Below are 14,566 nucleotides of genomic sequence, written 5' to 3'. Positions count from 1 at the left end.
TGCTTACAAATATTTACTATATACATATGTGTGTGTGTGTGTAATTCTGTTGTTTTCTTCTTCCCCCAGAATATTGTATTGTATGTTCCTGGGGTAACAAACGACAGCATCTTATTCATGTTGGTGGTTTCAATGCACTAGCAGAAGGCTCATTCCCAAGACCACCACAACAAATAAACAGTTTCTTTCCAAACATGGGAGTTCCAGCTTATTTCAAAGGACTCTGAGATGCCTCCTGACACACCATCCATGACCCAAGCACATGAGGCTGTAGGGGAGCCAACAGAGCATCTCTACCTAACACCAATGCTCTACCAGGCCAAAGGACTTCCCTCTCCTGCTTGGGGCTCTTTTATGTCCTTCTCAGTCAAAGCTATACACACTCATCAGAGACATGCCCCTTGCCCAGCTGGAAGTGGGGCCTCATGGAAGTTTTGGAAAGAGCTACTCCTTCCAAAAGGAAGACAGTGGAGTTCCTACTAATGTATGCCTCCTACTAATCTAGCCTCGAAATAGGACCCTTCACCTCTAGGTCTTGTCCTTGAGGCCCATTTTGCTGCAGGAAAACTTGACACTTTAAAAGAGACATTTGTTTAGTGCAGGATGCATAGGCCATACCCCTCTACCAGAAGAGTCCATGTGTAGATGGGTCCTTGAACATGAACATCAAAACCTGAAAAATCTTCACTTCACTGACATCTAGCTGAAAGTTAACATTTCCTTAGATTACAAACAGAGGGAACAAGCTAAGCATTATGAGTATCATTACTATAACTACTGCTACCTAGGGTCTTTATCATTGCAAGAAGTCACGAATATTTCCATCACATTAAGCTATTTCAAAATACTAAGATTGCAGATTTCTCAAAATGTTATTTATATTCATCATGACTCTGAAATATGGCAGCGTGAGACCCTCTAATAGACCTTGCAATTTTCAACAAAGCTCCTATCTTGCTATATACAAATTTCAGTTTCAGTGTTGTGATAATTATATTTTAATAAAATGGGTTGCATTTTTTATATTATCTTATTTACTTAAGAATAGAATTATTGGTGGGGGGAGTAGAATAGATTTATAAAACAATAGCAAACAGACCATGATGAATGAGGCCACCCAAGCTGATGAAAAATCTGCCTTTGCACAAGTAGCCCTGAAGGCGTTTATCTGTTTTGCTTAGGATGGTAATAAATGGTCCTTCAAAATATCCATGTTTTTGCTTGCTTGTGATTTGAACCTTCCTTAATTTTTCACACTGCTCATGTATAGACCCCTGGGCCCTTACACTCTCAGAGGCCAGAAATAGCTGGAAAACAAGGGCGCTGCGCATGCCTAACATGGGCCAATAAACTCCACTCCCTGGACAAATCTGAGTGAGATTTCAGTCGCTTGCACCTTGTAGAGGGTAGGGGGATTGGATTCCTTGTTCTCTAACATCAGCAGGACTCTGACGTCACAGCTGTTACCCTAGTAGCATTCTACCACCTCATCCTCACAACAGCATCATTCTCAACTGCCTCAGGTCCAGTGAGGGCAAGAATCAAAACTTTTACCCAAGAAAACAGTCTCTAGCTCCCACATTTTTATTCATTTTGCCTAGACTTCTCCTTGCCCAACAAATCTGCCCTGGAAACTCCAATCAACTGATCCTTTAACTCAGTTTAGCTGCCATCTCTCTGGCACGCCTTCCTGTCTTCTCCTACAGTCCTCTATGCTTTTGCCCCTTCAAAACCTGGCAGGCACAGTGCTGTCCATATCCCTTACAAACCAAGTCTTGTCTGTGCGTGGCAACATTCTGGATCCCAAGTACAGTGTCTGACATAAAGCAAGCACGTAAGAAAAGGTTCATGAGAATGCACAAATTGGTCAGCAAGCACGGGCTTCCTTTGAATTAAATGCTAGGAAACAACGGTGACTCACAATTCAGGGCATGGGGCCAAGGATTCAGGGAATGTCACATTGTCTTGTAATGTACTGCCAGTGAAGTTAGGCTTCCCTATCTGAGGGGTCTCCATTCATATTCAACTAGCCACAGAAATTATTCAGAAAGCATAAAATCACCAACAAGCAAATAAAAACCATTTACACAGCATTTGCTTTGTATCAGAAATTATAATAATCTAGAGATGATTTAAGGTACACAGGATTTATGAGTTAAAGCATACATACATTTGAAGTTTGCACATGGGCTATGTACAAATATTATTTGTACTATTTCATCTCCAGGACTTGAACAGTACCAAATTTTGGGTCAAAACTGATCCTGGAACCAATTCTTACTGGGTATCAGGAGAAGACTGCAGCTGAAATGCAAACCCACTCCTAAAGCATCTTACTCTAGTGGGAGACTGACACAAATAGGTTATTTCACTGGAACCAGAGTGATTTATGAGATGGTAAGGCAGAGAGCAGAGCGATGGGTCAGGCTGGCTGGGAAAGCTTTCTGGAGATACCCTCTGAGTTGAATCAGCCCGAAGGAGAAAGGTAACTTATTTAAATATCTGGCAAACTGAGAGATGAAATCCCATCATGAACAGCCAGCAGGGCAAACCACCTAGTAAAAGACTCGCACAAAGTGGGAGCAGAATTAGAAGAGTGATCCAGGCAAGGCAGTGAGAACTCCGGAACAAGTGCAAAATCAGCAGGGCCAAAGGCAGCAAGTAGGTCAACAGGAGGCCTGAAAAGCGTTCAGCAACCATCCAGTGACTAAGACCTCTGGCGGGAGCAGTTACTTTGAAAGACAAGGAGCTGGCGGGAGACACCACAGCGAGGTGGGGCGAGAACAAGAAGTAACCACCAGAACTGCTAAAGCAGAGATTGTCACAAACCTTGACTAAAACTAAGGAAACGCAATAGGGTTTGCCTAATGAGGGAGTTTTAAGAACATTTGCTTTAGTCTTAACTATTTTTTCCCCTTCAACTCCTGAGCTACTCCCAGGAGGATAACTTCCATTTGAATCCTTAAAACTCCCACTATGTTGTTAGCTCCCCAAGCGGAGGAAGTCTTGTGTCTGAACTGCCCTTTGCTTTCACACATTCTAGTCTCAGGAATTGCTGAATGAATGAATTGCGAATTCAGCACAGGTGGTGACCAAGGTGAGGCAGGGACTAGCTGGGACAAGGCTACTGTTTAGGCTTTCTGCATGGCATGGGTGGTTGTCTGAAAACGCAGGCGCATAAATAATTCCAGATGCTTGTGAATGGCCCCCAGGAGGCAGGGGTGGATGCACAGGGCTAAGTTGAAGCGGTGGAGCCTGAAAAAAAAGAGCTTCCAAAACCAGGCTCCCTTCGTTCTCATGGGAGCTCCATGGGCAGGTGTGTTTTGGATTTTCACAGCTCACTTGAGTCAACTCAGCCCGCTAAGTGTGGGCTTTTTTTTTGGTGGTTTGAAGACACCCACTGCAGGAACAGCAGGCATACAGAGATACGGGTACCCCAAATGAATCATTGGCAAAACAGCACCCATTATGTTAGTAAGAGGATAAAGTATCACTAAAACAAATAAAAACATTACTCAAGGCTGGGAGTTTCAGAGTTGCATAGGGAAAAAAAAAGTGTTCCCTAAAATTCCTTAGAAATTCTATCACAGGAGTAAACGCTCAGCCCTGATTTTGCAATCCACTCATTTGCATGAGCCAGATTCACTTAAGACTCTACAACAATGCTTCACTGCTCTGAGTGGACCTGTCCAGTTAAGTAGGCTAACGTTCCTTGGGCAGGGGGCAGTACCAAGGTACTGCATTACTCTCCCGACCTGCCAGGACGGCTGGCCTAAGAACGCCCGTGGTTTAACAAGTTGCTTCTGCTTCCATGAAAAGTCAGCTTCAGAACCCTCGGTGGAGCGGATCCAAAGCGCTACCAGGCAACCACTAGGTTTTACAAAAGCGCGCCGGCGTCCCATCGCAAACAAGAGGGTGGGGAGGGCGGCTGGGCACTCCTTGCCCACCAGGATCTGCGGGCTGATGTCGCGGGCGTGGGTGTTCCCACCACCCTGATCCCACACCGCCGGGCTCTGTGCCGCGGGAAACGCCGGCCCCTGCCGAGAATAGCAGCGACCCAGCGGGAAGCACGGAGGTTCGAGCGCCTAACCTTTCCCGTTAAGGCGACGACGGCACTGCGCTGTAACTCGATCTTCCAAGGCTCCAAAGGTTCATGTAAATGCCAGAGGCCTCCGTAGTAGGAGGGACGCGGGGCTGTCAGGGAGGGAAGGAGGGACCAGACGCAAGGTGGGTTGGGCCTCGCAAGGTCAAGCGCGGCTCTCACGGGTCCGTGTCTCCCCGCCCCCGGGGAGGCAGGCGAGCAGCTCGGCCAGGCCCGTGCCCGTGCCCGCGCCCCCCCGAGCCGGCGCCCTCGGCAGGGCCCGGGAGGCAGAAGCGAGCGCGCAGGGGCTGGGGTGGCGACGGGCCGGGAGCGCACGGAAGTGGCCAGCGGCGGGTGCGGCGGCGTGGCCCGCGCGGTGCACGTCGCGCACGCGCTCCGGGGCGCACGCCTCCGGAGGCCGGCCGTCCTTACCCCGTTGGCGGCGGCGATGCGCACGATGAGCTGGATGGCCTCCTTCATGTAGAACCTGCCGTCCCCGCCCACCACCAAGGTGGCCTCCTGCCGCAGCGCCGGCTCCACGGTGGAGATGATACTCTGGATGAAGTTCTCCGCATAGTTGGAGCTGCTCTGGAACACCTTCACCCGCTTCCGCAGCCCGCTGGTGCCCGGCTTCTGGTCCGGATACGCTTGGGTCTTCACCGTCACGATCTTCACCATGGTGGCGACAGGCTGCCTGGGGCCGGAGCTGACACTGCTTACGGAGGGGCGGCCGCGGCGGGGGCTGCGGCTGCTGTGGGGTGAGGGTGCAAGCGAGTGGGCGTTACCCCGGCTCTTTGGCCGTACTTGGTCCTCCCACTTAAAGCGACAGGGGCAGAGCCCTTCCTCCTCTGCCAGCCCACCTCCCCGCAGGTCCAGGCAGGAGGGGAGAGGGGAGCGCCCATCACCGGGCCTCCAGGAAAGTGGGCGGAGCCTGGCCGGCTGACCCGCCCCTTGATGAACCAATCCACTATAAAAAGAAACCTGTCACGCCTCCACTAAATGTGAGGACAGAGATTGGGCTAGGGATCCGGTCAAAGAGCAAAGAGCTAGGGCAGGAGGCAGGATGGGGGGAAAGAGTATAGGGTAATTAGTTCCTGTGGTTTGGTCAGTGGATCATGTGTAAATAGCTTTTCGAAAACTTGCTCTGAAAGTCAGCAGTGCCAGCCTCAGCGACATTTCATGATTCCTTGTTCTTTCTCTCCCCAAATGGGAGTTGGGAAAAGGAACCGACTCCAGAGGTCGAATTGAATTTACTAGCTTCCATCAGGATTCACAGACTTGATATCCATTGGTGAGGGAGGTATGTAAATAACTGATCTGTTGAATGTAATTTTCTTTTTTAAAAAAAATATTTATTTGAAAGAGTTATAAAGAGATATTCTATCCACTGGCTTGTCTTTCCCTATTTTAACCTTACAAAATGGGAATTCAAAGGATAAAATGCCTTGTCAGGCCAGTCAGCCAGGTACCTGCAGGAGGCCAGCTCAGTGGGTCTGACTCAAGAACCAGTGATCTCAAGGTGCTGTCCCTGCCACTTCACCTGGTTGAACAACTGCCAAGAAGACAGGAAGCCATGACAAGTGTAGGAAAGAGATACGGTTCAACCTGGTTACCATCAAGACAATTATTTAGGCAATTATTTAGGCAATGGAAATCCAGTCAACAGATTATCAAGAATTTAGAGGCCAGAAATGGTTGTGGAACGACAATGGGACAGTAAGTGAGCCTTCAGTCTTCGCCAGAGGCGAAGTATCTCCCTTCATCTAGTGACAGCAGTGATCTCTTCTGCTGGAGAACTGTGTCATTTTGATGATACTAAAGCAAGTTGGCAAAATGTGTGATTTTGGAAAAGTTAACAACTGTGTACACCCATCCACCTGTTAGCTATACAGTGTACATGAAACCTATCTTAGGTACTGGCTTTGTGGCACAGTGAACTAAGATGCCAGCTCGAAATGCTGGCATCCCACACTGGAGTGCTGGCTCCAGTCCTGACTGCTACACTTCCAGTCCAGCTCCCTGTCAATGTGCCTCCGAAGTCAGTGGAGGATGGCTCATTACCTGGTCCCCTACCACCCAAATGAGAAACGTACATGGAGCTCTAAGTTCCTGACTTAGACCTGGCCCAACCTGGGCTGTGGTGGCCTTTTAGAAAGTGAGCCAGTGACTCAGAACTCTAACCAAGAAAAGACAGAAGACAGAACAGGTCAATCATTCATCTCAGCTATATGTTGGCAGCGAAATATGGGGCAAACGGAGACTTTATGATGGACCATGTCAATCAGTGGACGACCTCATCGAGCGAAACTGGCAGCGATTCATAACTGGAGAACTATTAAAACCACTTGAGCACATATCTCAGAGCATGCCCCACATCCAGGACTTGGGGTGGGTGGGAAACCGGGTGGGGCTTCTTCCTCAATATCCCCCTCTACCTCAGATACATGATGGAAACAATATGGACATAATAGTATTACCCACTTCCCTATACCCCCTGAACCTTTTTTTTAAACCGCAATTAACTATGTAAAGATTGTCAACAACAATACAATAATAAAAAAAAAAGAAATCAAAGAACACTAAAAAAAAAAAAAAAAAAAAGTGAGCCAGTGGATGAAAGATCTCTCTCAGCTTTATGAATTAATCTTAAAATATTTTTTCAAATCTTAGCGTATTTCTGCAAGAGTTAATCAGATGTTCTGTGTAATTTTCAGTTATGGGCAGTGTAATTACTTGGGCTACCTTTTGAAATGACCTATGGGTCAGGCCCAATCTCAACAAATTCAGCCATCATCAACTGGTAAAAATAAATTATCTCTCTTCATACCTCAATAATACTAACTCTCCTTTCCTGATTCCTAAACCAGAGTTTATGATTAACCTGTGAATTAGATTATAATCATGATTCTTTTAGTGGTTAACTGGTATATCTTCATCAACCAGGGCACAATGCTGACTCACAGAAACCAAGCATGTTGATTTTGGATTTGTTGGGCTGACATAGTGTGTGCTGATACTGTCACTTAAATGAGTTTCAGTATAAAATAATACTTGAAAGCTGATTGCTGAACTCCTGGTAATGATTTCTAACACATAAAAATTCACAGTTAACAAGTAATATAATTTGTGACTTAAACAGCAAAAACAAATCTACTTTATAGATGAGGGAATTGTGGATAGAGCAGTGGGTATAACCCAGGTTGCTATGAAATAAAAACGTAGCTTAGTATTGCAGAGTTTTAGAAATGCCAACTTCATTGTAAGCACTCAACTAACAGTCACTCATGAAGTGATGGGCTCAAACTTTATGTATTCTTCGCTATTTTTGCAAGTCAGATGGGATTTTTTTTATTTACAAGGAATTCATTTATACACATTTCATGTTGCAGATTGTAACAACTAGCTCTAACTGCATAACAATCAGCCTAAACCTTAGCGGCGTGTAGGACAGCCACTGCTTGCTATTGTTTCTCATGATTCTATGAGTTCACTGTGTTGTTCTGCTCTTGGCTAAGCTCCAGGAGCAGATTAAAGGTGGTTCCATGGCCTTTGCCTTGGTAATTATGCCTTTATTTAATCTCCTTAAAGTACATTTCTACTACCATGAAACAAAGTTCTCCAAATTCACTAGCTCAAAGCAACATGCATTTTTTCAAGACTTATTTATTTTTATTGGAAAGGCGGTTATACAGAGAGGATAGACCGAGAGGAAGATTTCTGTCAGTTCATTCACTCCCCAAGCAGCTGCAACAGTAGGGGCTATGCCATCCTGAAGTCAGGAGCCAGGAACCTCCTCCAGGTCTCCCACGAGGCTGCAGGGTCCCAAGGCTTTGGGCTGTCCTCAACTGCCTTCCCAGGCCACAAGCAGATGGCAGGATGGGAAACAGGGCTGCAGGGATAGAACCGGTATCCTTATAGGATCCCTGCACATGCAAGGTGAGGCCCCTAACCACTAGGCTACCATGCCAGCCCCAATTTCACAATCCTATAGGTCCGAAGTCTGGGCAGGCTGGCTGGGTTCAGTATTCAGGGACTGTAACAAAAATGAAATCACTATTTGGCCACACTGGGTTCTTACCTGAAGGCTGTGAGGAGAACCTGCTTCCAAGTGTCAATGATAAATAAAAACGGAGACCACAGTTTAGATACAAGACCAACCACATGTGGCCAAGACTCTTCTGGATTGCTCTGAGACACTAGCTCTAGTCACACACAAAACACAAGGTTTTCCTGTCAGCATGAGTCAGCAAAATGGCACCAATCAGTTCAAATATCTCTGCTTGCCTGAAAGAAACCATGTAAGTGTATAGCAACAGCCAAGTATGAAGAAAGTAAAAATGTGACCTTTATGCTTGATAAGGTGTGCTGTAAATGCTGGGAGTGGGTCATCTTACCACTTTTGGTCAGAAGTCTGAGAGTTTGTCAACTGTTCTTCTTATGCACAATAAAATTTTATGAATTTGATTTTATCTTTGACACAGCTCATTCCGGTTGCTCCATTTTCTTATACATGCAGGATTGAGATCTCTGTTTGGGACTTCTGCCTCTTTGGAAGGTATCAGGCAAATGGTTCCTGGTCTCACCAGCCTTGCGGTACGTTGGAGACAGATGCTCAGGGATAAATCAGAGTGTGGCAAGTGCTCTAACCAGCATGGGTGTTAGGTTGTAAGTAGGAGAGCCATCCTGGGAGGAAGTCACACACAACATCCTGGAGAAAGCAAGCAGTGGTTTCAGCTGAGGGCAGGAAGGATGAGCAGGAGGTGGTCAGGTGCATTTCCTTCCAGATAAGGATAGGTTAAGAGGGCAGGCTTGAAATGAGAAGAAATCTCCCACTAGAATCTGAAAGACAGTTGGTGAAACTGGACATAGAAACTGAGGGTTTGTTTGCTGTGCCTGCCCATACTAGGTCTTCTAGATTACATCAAGTATTGGGGGATCTTCATCATAGCAACAATGAGCAACCCAAAGGATTTTTAAAAAATATAAACCAGGGCCTGGCGTGATAGCCTAGTGGCTAAATCCTCATCTTGTATGTGCCAGGAACCCATGTGGACACCGGTTGGTTTCCCAACTGCTCCACTTCCCATCCAGCTTTGTTTGTGGCTTGGGAAGAATGGGCCAAAACTTTGGGACCCTGTATCCATGTGGAAGATCCAGAGGAGGTTCCTAGCTCCTGACTTTGGATCAAATTAACTCTGGCCATTGTGTCTACTTGGGGAGTGATTCAGCAGATGGAAAAGCTTTCTCTCTATCTCCTTTCTGTATATCTGCCTTTCTAATATAAATAAATCTTTAAATATACATAAACATCATTATGAGTGTACAGTGACATTAAGTATCTTGCCATTAAAGCATTTCTAATTATTACCACTATCTCTAGAATATTTTCAATAAACCAAACTAAAACTCTAGCCATTAAACTCCCCCACTTTGTTCCCTACCCCTGGAAACCACTGTGCTGTTTCCTGTCTGTGAATCTCACTCTTCTAGTTTAAACAGAATCATAAAATATCTGTGTTAGCCTTCTGTCTCTTGCTCATTTCAGCATCATATTTTGAAGACTTCTCTCTGTTGTTGCATGCCAGGATGGTTTAAAGCAGGTGAATATTGTGATCTTGATAGCATTTTTAAGAGATTATCTGGCTCCTGTGTGAATGAATAAAGGAAGTAGTGTGGTTAAAGTGAAACTGTTGGCGGCTAGAAAACTCTAGTGGATTGTGAAAGGGTTTTTCGAAAAGTTCTAACAAGGGCCAGAGTTAAGCCACCTCCTACAATGCCAAACATTCCACGTGGGTGCCAGTTTGAGTCCTGATTGCTCCACTTTCAACCCAGTTCCTTGCTAATGCACCTGGGAAAGCAGAGGCAGATGGCACAAGTCTTTGGGCCTCTGCAACCATGTGGGCGACCTGGTTGAAGCGCCTTCCTCCTGGATTTGGCCCTTTCGTAGCCTTTCAGGGGATGAACCAGTGGATGTGAGCTCGTTTCTTTCCCTGTAACTCTGCCTTTCAAATAAATAACTCTGAAAACAAAATTTCATGCAAAATGGAATTGGAAGATAAATTTGCCTATTGGTTAAGATATCTGTGTGCCACGCTTATATTGGAGTTTGTTTCCCAGATCTAGCTCCTGACCCTGACATCCACCTCGTGCAGACCCTGAGCAGCAGTGATTGGTCAAGTAATTGAGGTCCTGCGAACTACTGGGAGACTAAACTGACTTTCCTACTCTTGGCTTTGGTTCTGGCAGTTCTGGTTATTGTCGGCTTTGGGGAGTGAGCTAAAAAGATGTGAGCTCTGGATTTATCTCGCTGCCTCTCATATTACAAAGTAAGAATAAAGAGAAAATGAATTCATTTTGGCAGAAAAATTTAAAATCCACACATAGCATTTGTGTGTGTGTGTGTGTGTGTATACATATATACATTTTCCATGAGCTTTTTGAAGACCCTTTGTACTAGTTTAAAAACAATGGAGATGAGTCAAGGTGACAAGATTCAAGACATTCTCAGGAAGTCAGTAGGACTTGGTGATAGGTATAGGGTTAGTGGAAAGGAGTGATGGTTCCTGGTATTCCGGCATTAGGAATTTTAAGGGTACAGAATTGGAGGGTAATGTAGTATGGCCATGAATAGTTTTGGACATGTAAACTCTGAAGTGCCTGTCATCCATTTAAGAGAAAGTACAGAATCAGATGCTGAATCCACAGGTCTAGACCTTAGCAATGAGTTCAGCTAAGTGATATTAATATACAACCCATCAGCCTGTGTAGTACTGGAAGATACACAAGTGGATAAGATCCACTACAGAAAAAAACATAGAGGACAGAATCCAAAAAGAGTCCTATACTACAGTCTAACTCACCTTTAAAGGCAGGCCAAGAACTGCAGTGTGGACAAGTTAGTTTTTCTGCTTTTGAAAGAATATTTAGAAAATTTAGAAACTTTGACCCAGAAGGAAGAGCCAGATGCGTTGTTAAGAGGGTGATGTGGGAATTCACCTGTTAACAGTTATTAATAGCATGGGTCATATAGAAACCAGAAATCAAAATAAGAGTTTGGGGCGGGGACAGTGCTGTGGCTTAGTGACATCGGCATCCTCCTTGGGCACCACTTCATATTCTGGCTGTTCGTTTTGCTAGCCAGATCCCTGCTAATGGCCTGGGAAAAGCAGAAGATGGTCCAACTGTTTATGACCTGCCGCCCACCTGTGAGAGTTGAATGAAGCTGCTGGCTGCAGCCTAGCCCAGCGCTAGCTGTTGCAGCCATTGAGGGAGTAAGCCAGTAGATGGAAGATCTCTATCTCTTCCCTCTCTCTGTAATTCTTACAAATGAAATAAATAAACCTTGTAAGAATTATTGAAAACCAGTTAGCAACTCCACAGGATATCTACATCACATGTAATAAAAGCATGTATCACAGTATTAAAAACAAAACTGTATATCCGTGGATATTAATCTTGCTTTGTCCTGTTGAGTACTATATATTGAGAAATATGGGAATTATTTCCAGTTTAAGACTACAATGGTTCCTCAAACAACTGTCTTACCTGAGAGAGCTCTATGAGGCCCAAGAGACAGTTTTTCAATTAAGCGAACTATAATAGAATAAATCAGGTATAATCTCCAATAACAACTTTTAATTGCTATTGTAGCTGGAAAATAATTACTTAATGGTTTTATATGAACAACAGTACAAATGCCATTTGAGTCCATTTGTCAGGCCTGAATCTTAAATTCCTCCTGATTGTAGATACAGTTTGTTACCTTAAATTCTAACCTACTGTAATTTGCTAAATGATTAATTCTTACATATGGAAGCAATATGAATCTATCCATTGTCAATTTGTGTCCATATAACTTATTCGGGTATTTAAGACATAAGTGTGAATAAAAGCTAATGAATATTTGCAAGCCATGATTCTGAATTTAAATTTGTTCTTACATCAAAACTATAAAACTTTCTGAATTCATGTTCATTGGCAAGTGGTTATTCATGAGGCTGTATGCAAAAAAAAATTGATATGTGATAAATTGGACTTTTCCTTAGAATTCATTTTTGGAATCTTTCATAAAGGATATCAGTCTGAATTAATTTAAATGAATATTTGATATGCAAATATTAATATTTCAAGTGGCAAAAAGATAAGATTTTTAAAAATACAGATTGTAAAAGACATTCTTCAACAGATAATGAATGTCTTCATTACCTTATTTCATCAGTGTTCCCAATCCTTGTTAGGTGCTGTGGTAGGTTAAATAATGATCTCCCAAAAGATCTCCATGTCTTAATCCCTGAACCTGTGGATGTTACCTCAAATGGCAAAAAGATATAATCAAGTGAAAGCTCTTTGGAAGCAGAGGAGGGGATTATCCTGGATTATTCTAGTAGGCTGTAAGCGCAAGCACATGTGTCTTTTAAAGAGGATGCTGGGAAGATTTGACTCCAAATGAGAGCAGGATAATGTGCTCTAGAGGCAGGGTTGAGAATGTGATAGTAGCAAGTCGCAGCCTATCTGAAGCCACCAAGAGCTGGAAGGGGCGAGAAAGGCAGTCTCCTCTCAAATCCTCTCAGAGGAGCACAAGAGCCCACTGATGCTGAATTTTGAAATTGCCTCCCCACCCTATCCCTCCAAAGAATAAATTTCTTCTGTTTCAAATCAGAGTTCATAGCAATTTGCACAGCTCTAGGGAACTAATAGTGTTACTTTAAGTCAGGAAACTTAAGGCCTGGTTCTCTGGACCCTAGCACATGACTTTTGGAAGCCAACAAGAGACAGGACAGGAACAAAGGGCCACCCTTGGCCGTCACCAATGATAAGCAACAGAGACATGATTATCAAGTACAGCACAAATAAAGCAACAAAGAAAAACAGAACAAAGAAAAAAATACTATTTTGCTTAAATTATCTAATCACAGAAATGTTTTGTCTTGAGTTATCTTAACAGAATTCTCTGTTTATCACTAAGTAGATTTGTCTGCAATATACCAGCTTGAAATTCTGAACAAAGTCTATCAGAAACTAATTTACAGCTGTTATTAGAAACTTTTTCTCAGGAGATAATTATGGTTTTTTCTCTTGGTATGACTAAACTTCTGTGATATATTTTTCTTATCTTGAAAGCATTTTGAATATTTTATAGTCATTGCTTTCGCTGAGTTCCACTCAAGTGTTCCCATTCAAATCATCATATCCAATATTCACACTATACATTATGTACTTAATACATAGAACAAACTATTGAAGCCTCAGATTGGTTACCCAAAACTAGATTCATGTACTCAAAGAGTTAAAAAGAGCAAGGAAATTAATAAAAAGATATGTAGTAAAAATCAGCAGAAAGTACTGATATTTAAAGCTAGTATCAGAAAGAAAAGTCTCAAATTCATTACTTAAACTTCCTTCTTAAAAAAAAAAAAAAAACACTAGAACATAGAACATCAGCTTTTTTTGTTATAATGAAATACACAAGCACACTATAAGAGTTAATCTGGGGGCAGTTCAAGGGTGTGGTATTGGCATTGACTCAGTTCTAGTGAGAACTCTGTCACATAACAGATGACAGTAATGACAACACATTTAGCAAAACACAATCACAATGCTGGAGAGAAAGCAAGAGAGCAGCCGACTAGGACCACGCCTGGGCCTTTAGAACAGTCCATTTGTGAGGCTAGTCAGGGTTCCACAAAAGTATCTTAATCTCTTTCTGGACATGCCTCCAATTGACCAGGACCTCCCAAGAGGCTATACCTTAAAGGGAGACACCATTCACCACATGCCACCTTAGGAACCAAGCCCCTGAGAGGTGAACTTTTGGGGAAACAAAAGCAATACAATATACATAGCAGCAAATCAACTCAAGACAAGCAAAAAGGACATAATAAAATCAGAAATAAAAAATTGAAAATAGAAACATCAGTGAAATTGTGTGTGTGTGTGTGTGTGTGTGTGTGTTTTAAGAACAATAAAACCGATAAACCTCTGTTAATATGGATAAAGGAAAAAAAGAGAAACGACATATTTTACTAAAATCAGGAATGGACATGGAGACCTATCTATTCTATTTGTTTAAAAATACATGTATATATATGTATTTGTGTGAAAGACAGAGCAAGGTAGAAAGAGTGAGTTCTCATCCACTGGTCACTCCAGAATTCTGAGAAAGACTAGGATCAGGCTTGGCACCAGGAGCCAACTGCTCAACCCAGGTCTCCATGGGGGTCACAGAAGCCCTCACTTGAGCTCTCCCTGCTGCCTTTCCGGTCTGTACTGGCAGGAAGCTAGGAGTTATGGTCGGGTATTGAATCCAGGTTCTATAGGGGATATGAGACCTGCATTTCTGAATGACGGAGCTCAACGTCTGTCCCATTCCCTGAACATAGATGGCTGAGAAAAAATTCTGTACATACATATAAATTTGACAGTTTAAATAAAATGGACCAATTCCTCAAGAGCCGAAAACTAAAAAATTCAGCCAAGATTAAGTAG

General features: G+C 43.5%; 1 protein-coding gene across 2 annotated transcripts in view; it reads right to left on the bottom strand.

Moving 5' to 3' along the window:
• The window catches only part of LOC101534633 (phosphoglucomutase-1), a 124,254-nt gene that overhangs the window by 60,163 nt on the left and 49,525 nt on the right, over window positions 1-14,566 (bottom strand). Inside the window, exon 1 of one of the 2 annotated variants that reach the window (XM_058657495.1) lies at window positions 4,514-5,008. The exons of the other annotated variant lie outside the window; for it this stretch is intronic. Within the exon in view, the coding sequence (XP_058513478.1) occupies window positions 4,514-4,759 (246 nt within the window). The 5' untranslated portion in view covers window positions 4,760-5,008. Of the gene's footprint in view, window positions 1-4,513; window positions 5,009-14,566 lie in introns of those variants that run through there. 2 annotated transcript variants of the gene reach the window in all.

This window comes from Ochotona princeps, chromosome 2 (assembly GCF_030435755.1).
Source record: "Ochotona princeps isolate mOchPri1 chromosome 2, mOchPri1.hap1, whole genome shotgun sequence".
Taxonomy (NCBI): domain Eukaryota; kingdom Metazoa; phylum Chordata; class Mammalia; order Lagomorpha; family Ochotonidae; genus Ochotona; species Ochotona princeps.
The sequence above is the reverse complement of the archived record's forward strand: the minus strand, read 5'-3'. Positions and strand labels throughout refer to the sequence as shown.